Here is a 16,466-nt window from a genome sequence, read left to right as displayed (position 1 = left end):
TCAGCATGTCTGTTGCAATTTGTTGCATTATTTTGATGTTCAGACATTTTTCACAGAGCATCATGAGAAGACATCATAAAGCATACATGGCCTGCATGGAACAAATGCCTTTTTTTATGTCATAAACTGATAAACATCCTATAATCCAGTTGTCCTACCAATAATATACAGTATTGTAAGACAATCCACACACAGTTTACTTTCTTTAAGTTTTTGGGATTAATTCTGCCACACAAGCTTCAAGGACACATCACGTGGGACTGTGCGCATCATCTCTCGCTCACGTCGTCACACGGGGATCAAAATAGAACATCTGACACTGAAAAACCAACAGCAAAAACAAACCTCATTGTCGTCCAAGTGTCAAGGGACGATAACTCCGCTCGGCCGACAGCAAAGTGCATAATAATAAACCATCTCAGACATACCAATGCCGACGCCCTCTAACATGTCCGCCTCGGGACAGGACGATGCCAGCTCACTTCCCTGGTCAACAGAGGAAGACAGGGAACCAGATGGAGCGCTGTGAAACACTCGACACAACACAACAGCTCAATCTGTGACGGCTGAGGAGGTGAAGCCTTTGGCCTGGCAGGCCCAAGGTCCTGTCTGACACCCGATTGTTTCCTGAGTCTCTGTGTACGGCCTTCCGGAGCGGAAACTTTCAGACACCCACCAGGGGGGAGTGTGTGGGTGGGTGGGTGTACTGTGTGTGTGTGTGTGTGTGTGTGTGTGTGTGTGTGTGTGTGTTTCTAGAGTTTCTTTAATAGTTGTCATACAGAAGTACAGAATACTTTCATACAAAATGCATCTTACTGTTACGCTCCAGAGACTGTGCTAGACAAGATAGTATCAAATAACATAGTATAGCATGTAATTTAGAAGTAGAAAAGTAGAAAAAGGTCACAGTGTTCAGTATAGACATATGTACAATGTTCGATGCAGAATAGACGTAACTGAGTTACCATATAATATACAATACTATGCAATGTACTAATGTACAGTACTATATGTGCTATAAAGTGTGTGGGGTGGGTGCTACAGTGTGTTTGTTTAAAGTGAGTGTGTGCGTGTGGATGTGTGTGCTATGTGCGTTTGATGGTTGTTGTTGTGTAGTGTTCATTGTTCGTTTAGCAGCCTGATGGCCTGGGGATAGAAGCTTCTTCTGAGTCTTTCTGTGCTCGCCTTGAGACTCCGGTATCGCTTGCCTGACCGCAGCAGTTCAAAGAGGCAGTTGTTCGGGTGACTGGAGTCTTTAATGATTCTCTTAGCCTTGCCCCTGCAACGCTTGTTGTAAATGTTCTGGAGGGTGGGGAGCCCCCCTCCAATTGTGCGTTCGGCTGAACGTGTCACTCTTTGTAGTCTGCTTCGGTCTTGTGCAGTGCTATTCCCAAACCAGGAGGTGATGTTGCCAGTCAGGATGCTCTCTATTGTACATGAGTAGAAGTTCTTAAGGATCTTCTGACTGACTTGGAACTTCCTTAGGCGCCTGAGGAAGTAGAGGCGTTGTCGTGCCTTCTTCACAACACTGTCAATGTGTGTGGTCCATGTCAAGTCCTCGGATATGTAGGCTCCGAGATACTTAAAGCTGTTGACTCTCTCAACCGGTGCCCCGTCGATGCTGAGGGGGCTGTAGTCCTTGACCCCCGACCTCCTGAAGTCCACAATCATCTCCTTTGTTTTGCTGACGTTCAGGGAGAGGCTGTTTTCCTGGCACCATCCCGCCAGGACCTTGACCTCTTCCAGGTAGGCCCTCTCGTCGTTGGCAGAGATCAGGCCCACCACCACTGTGTCGTCAGCAAATTTGATGATTGTATTGCTACTCCGCTGAGCCACACAGTCGTGTGTGTACAGGGAGTAGAGGAGGGGACTCAGAACACAGCCCTGGGGGGCCCCTATGTTGAGGGTGATGGATGAGGAGGTGCAGTTGCCTGCTCTCACCACCTGGGGTCTGTGTGTGTGTGTGTGTGTGTGTGTGTGTGTGTGTGTGTGTGTGTGTGTGTGTGTGTGTGTGTGTGTGTGTGTGTGTGTGTGTGTGTGTGTGTGTGTGTGTGTGTGTGTGTGTGTGTGTGTGTGTGTGTGTGTGTGTGTGTGCGTGCGTGCGTGCGTGCGTGCGTGCGTGCGTGTGTGTGTGTGTGTGTCCTGATATTTGGCAACCATGGCCATGTCCGTACACTTCCACAGTTATTGGATTAAAGATGTGAGGAAATTGTAAGAAAAAGGCAGAGTAACTGTGATTTGCTGCTACCTATTTTATGCTTGTTATATATGTCTGCACTTTATGCATTGATCTGCCAATTTTGTGCTCATTTTATGCCTGTCTTTTTTACAGCTGTGAAGCACTTTGAGCTGCAATTCTGGCATGAAAGGTGCTATACAAATAAGGTTATTATTATTATTATAAGATTGTGTTCAGCTTTCTGCTGTAATAGCAGAGGCCGTGCGGCAGAGAAGATGTTGTCTGTATCCTTGAGTGTCCAGGAAAACCATGTTGAACCTCAGAAATATTTGAGTCCTATTTATGTACGCGGCGGATTCAAATAAAGCATTTAAAAGGTGGTATGGGGAATTGTTAGTGAAGCCGAGGGACATGTACTGGCGACGCGCCAGACGCTCTTAAGAGAGAGCGTGTAGGAACTGATGGGGAAGGATATTGTGAGTGGAGCGGACTGGAGTAAAACAATGACCACAAGCAGCTGGTCTGACGCGGCGTGGGAATGGTGTGCACGGAGGAAGGACATTGGTCACCTTGATCTTTGACCTTACAAGAGCCCAACCCTACCTATGTGATACTTTCTGTGGGGTAAAAGACAGTGAATAGACACCCCCGGGAAGAGCATGTGACATTTACCTAATTTACAGACCAAACACTGTATTGTACCCATTCTGCAATCTGTTAAATAACGTTTTCATTCATTCATTCATTCACACCAATTGGATTCTGGCTACAAAAATCTACCCTACACAAAAACGGCCTTCGAGCGTTTCAGGACCTACGAGAGTTTTATGATCTCCCCGGCAAATCATTCTTCCTCTACTTGCAACTAAGGTTGTCGCTCAAGGCTCATGGGATGCCGTGGGCTCAAACATTACACCCACACCCTTTTGTCAAGCTTATCAGAGACAGGACAACCTCAAGAGGGTTTGTCTCAGATTTGTATACACTCTTAATCAAATCCACATATAAAAACGTATCATTGGATACAGTCTGGCGAGGGGACATCCCAGAACTAGACTCTGAGTTTAACTGGGATGATATTTGGACAAATGTTACATTATAGCCTCCCGCAACCTTAATCATCAGCAAATACATTTAAATTATATTCATAGAACGTATCTCACACTGTTTGCTATGGGACTAGTGACCGACTCTCTGTGCACTTTGTGCTCTCTGAGGGCCACTGGCACTTATATGCCCATGTTTTGGGATTGCCCACCAGTAGCTAGTTTTTGAAAATCCATAGCAACTAAACTTTCAATATATGTAACCTAACAATTCCACTTACACAACACTACTTCTAAACGATATATCATTACTACCAGCATCCATACAACAAAAAAACAATCATTCTGGCGGGCGTTACTGCAGCCAAGAAGCTGATAGCCATGAGGTGTAAGGAACCTGAGAAATTCAAAATGATTAATTGGTCTCTGACACTGCTGGATGTCATTTATATGGAAATCTCTACTGCACGGGTAATTGGAGTGGGACAGGCCAGCATTGAGCTGTGGGTCGCAGCGGCCGAGAAGGTTAAGACCACCATTTATTATTATTTTTGTTATCGTTATTGTAGTTAATATTATTGAAGTATTGTCTTGTGGTGTCTTATGTATTATTGTATTGTTTGTTATGAAAAAAGGAAAATAAAAATAAATTTGATTAAAAAAATATCTACCCTACACACAATCATTATGTAACTTTTTATTTTGTCTTTCTACCTTTTTTTGTCATTCTGCCAATTCCCCCCAGGTCATTGTGCTGCCCTACTGTCGGTCTGGGGAGGGTGTAGAACTACCACATGCCTCCTCCGATACATGTGGAGTCGCCAGCCGCTTCTTTTCACTTGACAGTGAAGAGTTTCACTGGGAGAGTGTAACGCACACAGAGGTTCACACTATCTCCCCCAGATCCCTTCTCTGCTGAACAGGTGCCCAGACCGACCAGTAGGAGTCACTATTGCAACCATAGACATAAAGGCTAGATGACTCACCCGCGCTGCTGGTCAATGAAGACCGACGTTGCCACATGGCGGCCATCTTGCCACAGGCAGCACGCCCACTCATAACATGAATGTCTATAGTGCATGTACTACAATAACCATAGCTTGCTCAATTTGCAACCTATTTTCAAACGGTTTGGTTTGTTATAAATGTCAGAGATGTAGTTATCATACTGCATACTTATTAATTAATGGACTTTCATATGAAAATAATTTCAACATGGTCAAGCATCCTGAATCATAGCAATGTTAATAACGTTTGTAATAAACCAAACCGTTTGTAAATCGGTTGAGAATTGAGCAAGCTATGGTTATTTCAATAGTACATGAACCATAGACATTCATGTTATGAGTGGGCGTGCTGCGTGATTTCGAAACCTAGCCGCATTTCTGGCAGACGCTCTCTGATTGGCACTGACTGATGCTCTCTGATTGGCCACTGACGCGTTTGCCCAATCGCGTGACGAGCTGTGTCTTTGCCCATTTCCACGTCAAACAGCCTGCAAACTACCTGGCGTTCTATCGCCATGCTCTAAGACAAACTCTAACGTTAACCAACTTCGAAAGAGTGCCTAAGCTTAACCGTCGAAAGAACTTGCTGTCACGCTCTAAGACAAACTCTAACCTTAACCAACTTCGAAAGAGTGCCTAAGCTTAACCAGTGTAGAAACAGGCGTCGGCCAATCAGAGAGCGTCTTGCCAGAAATGCGGCTAGGTTTCGAAATCACGCGGGCGTGCTGCCTGTGACAAGATTGCCACCAGTAAACTACGCTGGAGACTCCGGCTTGCACCATCTAGTTATATCTATGATTGCAACGACCAGGACTTATACCCCACGGCTTCCCATACGCAAACACTGTGTTTGTAGCCTCGTAGGGACATCTGACCAAGGCGGAAGTACTGCTGACCCTGGGATTTGAACCCTGGGTCCCTGTGGTGTTAGGCAAGTTCTTAGACCTCTACACTACCCAGACACCCCGATTATAAGGATAAGGATGTAACCTTACGTAAGGTTGTAAGATTTACTGACACAAATGCAAACTCAAGCTTGCAGGACCATGTGACACACATGTCATCCTCTAACAAACCTGACCTCAAATTGATCCCAATCTAAATACCTTGACCTCCTTAAATGCGCTGTCAATCATTAATCATACTTGCTGTGAACTAAGGATGAGTCGCAGTCAACCAGCACCCGCAAAAGGGTCTGACCCTTTAGCTCAGCTGGTTAGTGCAGCCGCCTGTGGATCATAGGTCCCAGGATCAAATCCACTTGGTTATATTACCATTGTAGCGAATTCATTAGGCAGCCGGGAATCAAACCCGGGTCGTCGAGACACCAGGCGACAGTGCTGACCAGTCAACTAAAGGGTCCGACCCATGAATGCTAAATAGTTGACATTAAAATGTCTAGAACCACAGCTATGAAGAATAGATACATAATAATAATTTGATATAGAGCTGTATATGACTTGATATTATACCATCCTTCATGCAGTAATCAGCACTCACTTGAGTCTTGATGTATTGAGTGGGGTGGGGATAGGAGTAAACATTACAGAGCAGCGTTCACTAGCTGGACTAGACTCTATAACAATACACTTCAAAATGGTCACACCTCAAAGGCGCTAAAAACAAAATTACAAACATCTCAAAACAAACTGGTCAGACTACTGCTTGACCTTACTCCTAGAACCCACCTCACCCCTGCCCACTTTGACAACCTAGGATGGCTTAGAGTAGACGACAGAGTACAGCAACTTGCAATGGGCCTGGTCTACAAGATACACTACACGACCAAGGTACCCATGTACATGTCAAAATACTTCCCAAAGGTCAGTGAATACCACAATCACAACACCAGAGGGAGCTCCACAAATCATGTTAAACCCAGATTCGGCTCAAACAAGGGACTAAACACGTTTCGCAATTATGCCACATCAATGTGGACCGCCCTACCCAAAGCTGTAAAGGAATGTGAATCACTACCCACTTTCAAAAACACTCTCAAAGAACACCTACGGGAGACTGCAATTCGAAACTGGCCCATGTAAATGTCCTAACCCAACCCCCTCCAATGTACAGTAAATGACCAAGTATGGTTGTCAATATTCCAATGTACAGTTTTGCTTGTACAGTTGTACAGTGTTCACCCCCACCCCTCCTGCCCAACCCCCCCCCCCCACCCCACCCACCGAACCACCTCCAATGTACAGCCCCCCCCCCCACCCACCCCACCTACCCAACCTCCCCCAATGTACAGTTTTTACATCAAATGTATATCTTTTTGTATCACAAACAGTACTGTATTTGCAAATCTGGTATGTCATAAATGTATAGATGTAGCAGTACTGTATCTGTATGTCGTGTGTGTCATATATGTCCTGATGAATTGAAAATGGGGGACCCTGATGAAAACCAGACGAAAGTCTTTCTCTGGTCTGCATCCCCTTAACAATTGTGTGTATTGAGCTGTACTGTATTGTACCCATTCTGCAATCTGTTAATAAAGTTTTCAATCAATCTACAAGATACACTACGCGACCAAGGTACCCATGTACATGTCAAAATACTTCCCAAAGGTCAGTGAATACCACGATCACAACACCAGAGGGAGCTCCACAAATCATGTAAAACCCAGATTCGGCTCAAACAAGGGACTAAACACGTTTCGCAATTATGCCACATCAATGTGGAACGCCCTGCCTAAAGCTGTAAAGGAATGTGAATCACTACCCACTTTCAAAAACACTCTCAAAAAACACCTACGTGAGACTGCAATTCGAAACTGGCCCCTACAAATGTCCTAACCTAGTTGTACAGTAAATGACCAAGTATGGCTTTGTCAATATTCCAATGTACAGTGTAAAATGTGTGTGTGTCCCCTACACAACCCCCCCCCCACCTCCAATGTACAGCCCTCACCCAACCCACCCAACCCCACCCCACCCAACCAACCTCCTCCAATGTACAGTTTCTACGCCAAATGTATATACACTCCTTTTCTGGACACTTTTGTATCACAAACAGTACTGTATTTGCAAATCTGATATGTCATAAATGTATAGATGTAGCAGTACTGTCTATCTGTATGTCATGTATGTCATATATGTTATGATGAATTGAAAATGGGGGACCCTGATGTAAACAAGACGAAAGTCTTTCTCTGGTCTGCATCCCCTTAACAATTGTATGTATTGAGCTGTACTGTACTGTACCCATTCTGCAATCTGTTAATAAACTTTTCAATCAATCAATCAATCACAGATAGCGTTCTTCAGACCCAGGACAGAGTTATTCTAGGTGATTGAAATAGGCAACCAGCCTGTTATCTACCGCCATCTGCTGGAAAACCCACATTAACACAATTTCAGAAACGTAAGGATTGCGGGCTTTACCTCTATACTACAATATATATATATAAGCAAACAATAGAAAATGATCAACTTATATACAAGTTGTTATTATCATAAGAGTATGATGTGTAAAAATTACATAATGCACTTGTGTTATAATGATATGTAAACAAGACGAAAGTATTTCTCTGGTCTTCATCCGCAGTTGTTAGTATTGAGCTGTACTGTATTGTACCCATTCTGCAATCTGTTAATACAGTTTCCAATCAATCAATCAATCAATCAATCAATCAATCAATCAATCAATCAATCAATCAATCAATCAATCAATCAATCAATCAATATTTGTGGAATGCACTTTTATCAGCTTTTATTTGGAAGGATCTAGCCCGGAAGCGATGGGCGCTGAGAGAAACGTCAGTGGCCAATCAGATCGCGGAACCCGAACGCGGAAGTGAAAGTGCGTTAGGGAAAATATGCGTTATTTCTTTCCCTAGCCGCATTTCTCGGAGACGCTCTCTGATTGGCCGACGCCTGTTTCTACACTGGTTAAGCTTAGGCACTCTTTCGAAGTTGGTTAAGGTTAGAGTTTGTCTTAGAGCGTGACGGCAAGTTCTTTCGACGGTTAAGCTTAGGCACTCTTTCGAAGTTGGTTAAGGTTAGAGTTTGTCTTAGAGCATGGCGATAGAGCCATAGATATCTATATATAGAACATATATGATATATAGATATATAGGCTGTTCGACGCGGAAATGGGCAAAGACACAGCTCGTCACGCGATTGGGCAAACATGTCAGTGGCCAATCAGAGAGCGTCAGTCAGTGGCCAATCAGAGAGCGTCTCCGAGAAATGCGGCTAGGAAAAAATAACGCGTAAAATATACACGCAGCCCGGAAGTACTTCAATGTTATGACGCGAACGATGTGTCACCATCATCAAAACATCTCGACTCGGGTGGGAAGGAACTGCACATTTTAGGGAACAAATAAAAATAAAGACACCTAAGTAGTTGATATCTTTCTAAGGGACATTTTGGGGGGAAAGTCAGAAATACTGACCTAGCGAGGGGGCTGCTGTCATAGGAATTGACACAATAGCAGGGCTTGCAAACCTACTTCGTATCATAAAAACTCCAACGTTGTTGTTGTTGTTGCCCGTTGGACTGCTGCTGTCTGCTAGCTAGCAGGCTAACTGAGTTCAGTCCCTGTCTGCCCACCTGGATCGGGACGGGACGGGGTCGAGATGTCCTGCTGTCTGTCAGAGTTCTGTCGGGTCCAGGAACTCAGAACAGTCAGGGAGTTCTTGTACCAGGACAAGAAAAACGACCCACCGGAGGAGAAGAATCAAGCAGGTAGCATTAGCTAAGCTAATGATATAACCCATCATCATTATTGACATAATGTTCTATCTATTCTAACACAGCTAGCTAGCCAACAACACGAAACACAGAACTTGCTAAGTGGAGATAACATTTTAACTGCCATGTCAACTAGTGTTTCGCCGATTAATAGAAATAGAAAACGTCAACGTCACAAGAGACACACAATGAAGACGATACATACAAAACAACTAAACAAATAGCATTGTCAGATGGTACATGAGTGTGGAACAGCAGCATTTCAAGTAGTGATAAACAAAGTTTAATTGGTGAGGAAAGAATCAAGACAAGTAAGGCCTAGCGAACTACTGCAAGATTGGAAAGTGACGTGCAGGACAGTGTTGCTGGGGTTGTTTACTAACTTGCTGTGACATGTGGTTAGAGTTGGCTGGTAGTAAAGGTTGGTGAGATCGCATGATGATGAACTCAGGGTGCCAGGGCTTGATTGATTGATTGATTGAAAATTGTATTAACAGATTGCAGAATGGGTACAGCTCAATACACACAATTGTTAAGGGGATGCAGACCAGAGAAAGACTTTCGTCTTGTTTACATCAGGGTTTGATTGATTGATTGCAAAATGTATTAACAGATGCAGAATGGGTACAGTACAGTTCAATACATACAATTGTTAAGGGGATGCAGACCAGAGAAAGACTTTTGTCTTGTTTACATCAGGGTCCCCCATTTTCAATTCATCATAACAATTATGACACACGACATACAGATAGACAGTACTGCTACATCTATACATTTATGACATACCAGATTTGCAAATACAGTACTGTTTGTGATACAAAAAGTGTCCAGAAAAAGAGTGTATATACATTTGACGTAGAAACTGTACATTGGAGGAGGTTGGGTAGGTGGGGTTGGGTGGGTGGGTGATGGGGGGGGGGCTGTAAATTGGAGGTGGGGGGGGGGGGGCATACTGTACATTGGAATACTGACAAAGCCATACTTGGTCATTTACTGTACAACTGGGTTAGGACATTTGTAGGGGCCATTTTCGGAACAGTCTCCCATAGGTGTTCATGGGTCCCCCATTTTCAATTCATCATGTAACATATATGACATACAGATGGACAATACTGCTACATCTATACATTTATGACATACCAGATTTACAAATACAGTATTGTTTGTGATACAAAAATAGTCTAAAAAAGAGAGTATATACATTTGACAAAGAAACTACATTGGAGGAGGTTGGGTAGGTGGGGTGGAGGGGGGGGGGTAAACTACATTGGAGGTGGTTGGGTGGGGGGGGGGGGGGGGGGGGTGGAACTGTACATTGGATTATCGACAACCTTACTTGGTCCCAAGAAGAGTGTCTCGTGTATTATTGGCTTAGGACATTTACTGTACATTGGAGCGGCTAACGATCTCCTAATACCCTTTTGAGTGCTGTGCAAGAGGGACCCATGTGAACCTGTGTGTTTCCTCTGTCATCACCTGTAGCTGTAGTTTAGGGTCATTTTGGTGTCAGTCCATCTCTGTTGTGGTTAGTTAGGGGTGCATGAAAAACCCGATACCCGTGTCGATACCAGACTAAAATAGAATATATCGGTATCAGAGAATTTCCCCAATACTAAAATTCGATACCAAGCTGAAACGTGTAACATGTTAGAAATCAAAGCAACATTTGCTGAATTTTTAACACTATCAGTGCCACTGGTTAACATGGTAAAACATGGTTGAATGTAGAGCCATATGAAATCCGTTTTATTATTTTCCAAATTCCATTTTATTTTTTCACAAATTCAGTTTTTTCCGTTTTAATATTTCAGAATTCTGTATTTTGCTTTTTATGCAAATTTTACCATAAAAAATAGTGTCTAATAAGTGGGAATGAATAAATGTCCACAATTGAATAACCGCAGAGACTCAGGTAAAATTTCCGGCAGCGGTACCTCTGGCTTAGTCAGTCGTCCCTATATGAACACATTGGCAGTGTCCGCGGGTGGGAACCCTCCGCACTTGTTACACTCTCGGTTAGGTGAAAATAAGTGGCTGGCGATTCCACATGTATCGGAGGAGGCGTGTGGTAGTTCTACACCCTCCCCAGACCAACAGGAGGGCGATTGGCATAACGACTAAATGGGAATATGGGAGCTAAGAGTAAAAAGACAAAAAAGAAAAGAAAGTTAAAGTGATGGATGGGATTGATACTTGGTATCGGGCAATACTGGAAGTTTAATACTCGTATTCAGTATCGGCAGTGACAAAGTTGTATCGGTTCAGTACATCATCCCTGGTTGTGGTCCAGGTTTAGTTTCTAACACAGGTTGCAGCACAAACAGAAACACTGTTCTGTTTTGGGATGTCTTGTAATGATATACCCAAGTTGTTCTGAAGGATCAGATTAAACCGAATATATATATTTATTTATATATATATATTTAATTGTATTTGTATATCCCCTGATATCCCTTGTATATTCCTTGTACAATATGCATTGAATATCCCTTCTAGTCTACTGAACATCCCATAATAGTCTCCATTCTACCATTGGACGAGACCTTGGTGCCAGGTCGCCATACCCCTCAGACCAGGTTCAATCGTACCGCTCAACATGTATGGACAAGTCCTAGTTCCGCGTAGGAATATGTCTACCGCACCACTAACGGTACTATTTGTTCATAGTGCGTATATATACTGCGCTATTAAAGTAGAGCTTTCTTTTAGTCCAGTTCCTTACCCTCCAACAGAGTGACAGACGCAAAAGCCTCCCCGCGAACCACGTGTGGGCAGTAAGGCCAATTCGGCCCAGTATCGGCATTGAGACATCGTGTATATTAATATTTGAATAGTCATATTTGGCACTATATCGTCGAGTTGGACGTATTCTATTAAGCTAATAATAGTCTATTCATATGTAGTGCCTCGTGCGGTAAGAGTTCTATAGTAATCAGCACCCCCATCGTTTCGGGCATCAGCTGGACGCTTATCCAGGGTGGTTGACCCCACATGAAGCTGCACCCGAGGAGCTCCAGGCCAAAGAGCGAGTGGACCTGTATATTGGATTATTCTACCGACGACGGCTAGCCTTCCCCGGCTTGGATTATGCTTTGAGTACTTTGATTATTCTATGGATAAAGGCCAACACTGCGGTGTGTTGGAAATACCCCCCCCGGAGAGGACGACAGGTGAGAAGACGCTCTACACGACGAGGTCGCCTCACGTCTCTCCATCGTGGACCGGAGGACGCCGGCCACAGAGAGTCCAACTGCTTTCATCTGTGGATCGAGGATCGCTGGGCACCGGGTCGCACGACTGTGGGCTCTCCCAGGATACCCTCGGCCAGACGGGATACAGCCAGACTCTACCCCCCCCCCTCCAGCTGTCCTACAAGCAGTCGGAACCTTCCCCTAGTGTATCCAGCTATATAATCATTCAAGTATCATCGCTATTGTTCCCTAAATATTCCAGGTTGTATATTTGCTTCCTGCGCAATCAGAGATTGGACATTCGATATTGATCTACCTACGAATACTCATTTGCCATAAAAGTGCATACTATTTCAAATCATAAATGTAATTAAGTGATCGTTGTACATACCTTTTGCTATGTATTATTATTAAACGCAGACTTTCGACTTGGTACATTTGTGTTGGATCCGTTTCATCAGGTGGGAGTGTTTATCATAATTATTTATACCTAGTACTGGGTGGCCAGAGTCTAAAGTACAAGAGGTAGTGGTAGTAAGTATCATATCTAACAATACAGTCAGGGAATTGTACCCCTCAGTTACACAAGTGTTAATTCCAAACATTGGACTGATAGTAGCTAGTGTATGTGGGGGTAATGATTGGATTAAAGGTATTGGATGAAATGTTGTATTGGTTTCACATTTTGGTGATTGCCCACTGCTGCTGCATGAATGTAGCGGAAACATGGAGCTAGAGTTGCATTCATGACATCTGGGAACTGGGAAGTTTGCAATGTACTGTAATGACCACGGAACTCTGACCTCCTGCATTCAAGCATTCAGGATGTAATGTCAGACAGCTACCAAATATTGCAGCGAACTCTAGCTATTGTTAATTAAAGACCATATTTCAATGGTTAATCAGAGGTCATCTTTGTTTAACACTAGCTATAATATTCAACCTAACCCTGATCAAAAAGAAAATGGTCATGTTGTGCTGGGCACTATATTGATATTAAATATCGTCTAGTCTAACTGTGATTGTATCATACATTTTTTTATACTGTAAAACTTCAATTAATAGCCCAGTCTTTTATTTGCTTCAATCACTGAACTCAACCGGCTTATATTTGGGACATGCGTCTATATGGGACAGGCCTGTAATTCCTTTCGCACATAACTCCTGCTCAGCAAAGATGGGAAATACTATCAAATTGTTTATTTAAACCAATATGACTTTATTACTAAAATGAGGCTATCGAACAACATATCAATTATGAATCATTAATTTGATGTCACTCCGAGAGACAGTGCTAGTCAATGTAACGTTAGAGAGATTTAGACTTTGTTTTCAGTTGCCTGTCCAGTTAAGTGCTGGACAGCTACCAGCCCACACACACTCATCAGCTCCTGTGATCTGAGGCTTTTTTGTCTGCTCTGGAATTTCAGGTCATACTTTTTTCTCTGTGCCCATAATCAATCAGCAAATGTGACTGATGACCAGATAAACAATTAGACAGACCATTAGATTAGTTTCAGCTTCGAATTGAAACCAGCCTTTGTGTCAAAATGTATAGCCACTTAGCCAGGCATCTATACAGGCGTCTATACCTGGCTTTTAATGTAAGTTTCACAGTATTGTACCAAAAGGTCAAATAGTAAGTCAGATTTCCCACAACAATATTCCTGAAATATTTGACTCCCCATTACCATGCATGCAGTCCAATATGATGAACATTAATTGGATTATCTAACGTGCGCTCCGCTTATCCATAACTAAGCAGATAAAGTGATATAGATAAAAATTCCTTCTGAACCACCCCCTCCCTTATCGCCCAGCCCTAGTCATGTCTATCTTATTGCATGAATTAATGGAGGCAGGGCAGATGCATGGAGGGGATTATATTTATATCAGAGAGAGAGAGAGAGAAAGAGAGAGACGTACATAGAGACACACACTTACTGCACAGCGCTCCACAACGAATACACACACCTACAGAGACCCCTCCCCTGGCGGTTCTTGCATGTAGGCCTGGTCTGCATTTCATGAATCATTAGGAGTCGGACCTGTCAACGCATCAGTCTTTTAGCTGGAGGGTTTTATCGTCACATGCACACATTAAATGACTTAAAGGACCACTGGGAGCAGCTAGCATAGCTCTATCAAAAGTGAAGAAATATAACTTCCAACAACTCCAAAGCTGACGCACACAGAGATGAAATTGATATCGATCTTCTCGTCTGACTCTGGGGAAGATGGCAAATAAATGTCATCTTCCAAAATGTTGGAGTGTTCCTTTAATACAGATGACCAGTAGCCTATGTGTCGCTCCTCGTTTTTGAGTGTATTTAATATCAAAGTACATTCTGAAACTGCTAATATTACAGCCTTTGCCATATATAGGCTTTTATATTGCACCATCGATAAATAATCAGTTTATTGATTAGTCCTGCTGATTAGCACTGTAGACGACCATGACAACAGGACCTTGACAACAGGACCTTTCTGGATGTCCATGAAGTTCTGTGACTTTTCTTTGCCTCCCACTCAGGGATATTTTTAGCCTTTCTCTCCCTTGAGCACAACATTTGTCACCCCTCTCCTCATCTCCTCTCCTCTCCTCTTTCTCTCTTTCCTTATGGAGCAGTTTTGCAGGTCTCTGCTCTTTTCCTACATGTTTTTAGTAGTGGTGGTTGCTGGAGGGTTATAGTTATATTACAGGTTCTTAGTGGTGGTTTCTGGAGGGTTATATAGTTATATTACAGGTTCTTAGTGGTGGTTGCTGGAGGGTTATTATAGTTATATTACAGGTTCTTAGTGGTGGTTGCTGGAGGGTTATAGTTATATTACAGGTTCTTAGTGGTGGTTGCTGGAGGGTTATTATAGTTATATTACAGGTTCTTATTGGTGGTTGCTGGAGGGTTATAATTATATTACAGGTTCTTAGTGGTGGTTGCTGGAGGGTTATAGTTATATTAAAGGTTCTTAGTGGTGGTTGCTGGAGGGTTATAGTTATATTACAGGTTCTTATTGGTGGTTGCTGGAGGGTTATAAAATTATATTACAGGTTCTTAGTGGTGGTTGCTGGAGGGTTATAGTTATATTAAAGGTTCTTAGTGGTGGTTGCTGGAGGGTTATAGTTATATTAAAGGTTATTAGTGGTGGTTGCTGGAGGGTTATAGTTATATTACAGGTCAGTTTGCTATTGATGCCATTCTACTGGTATTGTGCTTTGAAATGTCCCTCTTGGCAAAAGGCAAAGGCAACTGTGAACACATCTTCTTTCAGACTCAGACTGGTGAAGATGTCTCCTTGACACACATTGATGTGTGTTGCACAAAAAACCTTTGTTGTGTGTTGGATTTTAAGAACTTCAGAGCACTCAATTCTTAGTAGCCTATTCACTGGTTGTCATAACGAACATCCCCTGTTATTTGCTTACAATCACCAGTTGTTTATGCCATGGAATACTAGGAATTATCATTGTTAGGGATGGGTACCGAATCCGGTACTTTTAAGGGTATCGACCGAACCACGTCGGTACTACCGAGTACCGATTCACGTGAGATCCACCGGTGCCACATTTCGGTAATAAAAAAATAAATATATATATATATTATTACCTGCAATAGTATATATATATTAACAAATTGTTCTAAATAAATAATAATGATAATAAATTATAAAGTTTGGACACATTTTCTTTTACAACTGAGGTAGGTAGATTACATTTTTAGAGACAAAAGTACAGAAAAAGGTACTGTTGGGTATCGATTCACAGGTACCGGTACAAATGTGAATGGTACCCGACCCTAATCATTGTACATACAGTGTATTTATGGGTTTATCTCTTCACATATCCGTCTTAGACCCACACATGCATATGATATTAATTACACATACATATTATTATGAGCAGAAGGGTCGTGAGCACATGATATGACAATTTGCGGCACCTCTGGAGAAGGTAGGAGTTCGTTCAGTGCCTTGCTCAAAAGACACTCTCGAAAGGGGTTGGAAACATCAGCTGTCGTGGCGATCGAACCGACGATCCTTCCCGTTACGGGACGGTCCCTCTCTAACCACCAGGCCGGCCTGCTCCCCCATTTCAAACGGCTCTCCTCTCTTCCCCAGCGGAGAACGAGCTGTCCTGGGACACCTCGGACTGGGAGTCTGCATGGGAGAACCCAAACGCCAAGGGAGATGAAGCCCCTGCGGCCACGACGGTCTGTGTTTCCATTGTTGTCATTCGTCACATCCTTCGCTTTTCTTCCTCTCGTCTCTCCTCTCTTTCCCTCTTGTCCGCCTGGATGATTAAAACCTATAAACACCTTCAAGGCATAATGTTTAGACTACTGTA

The 16,466-nt window shown here is 43.1% G+C and overlaps 1 protein-coding gene across 1 annotated transcript in view; it reads left to right on the top strand.

The window, feature by feature from the left end:
- Nucleotides 1-8,539: 8,539 nt before the first annotated feature.
- The window catches only part of rab3gap2 (RAB3 GTPase activating protein subunit 2 (non-catalytic)), a 45,921-nt gene continuing 37,994 nt past the window's right edge, over nt 8,540-16,466 (top strand). The window contains 2 exon segments of the mRNA XM_084309711.1: nt 8,540-8,927; nt 16,241-16,332. Of these exon segments, the coding sequence (XP_084165837.1) occupies nt 8,819-8,927; nt 16,241-16,332 (201 nt within the window). The 5' untranslated portion in view covers nt 8,540-8,818.

The sequence above is a fragment of the Notolepis coatsorum genome (assembly GCF_963971535.1).
Source record: "Notolepis coatsorum genome assembly, chromosome: 3".
NCBI lineage: Eukaryota > Metazoa > Chordata > Actinopteri > Aulopiformes > Paralepididae > Notolepis > Notolepis coatsorum.
This window is presented reverse-complemented; position numbering and strand designations above follow the sequence as displayed.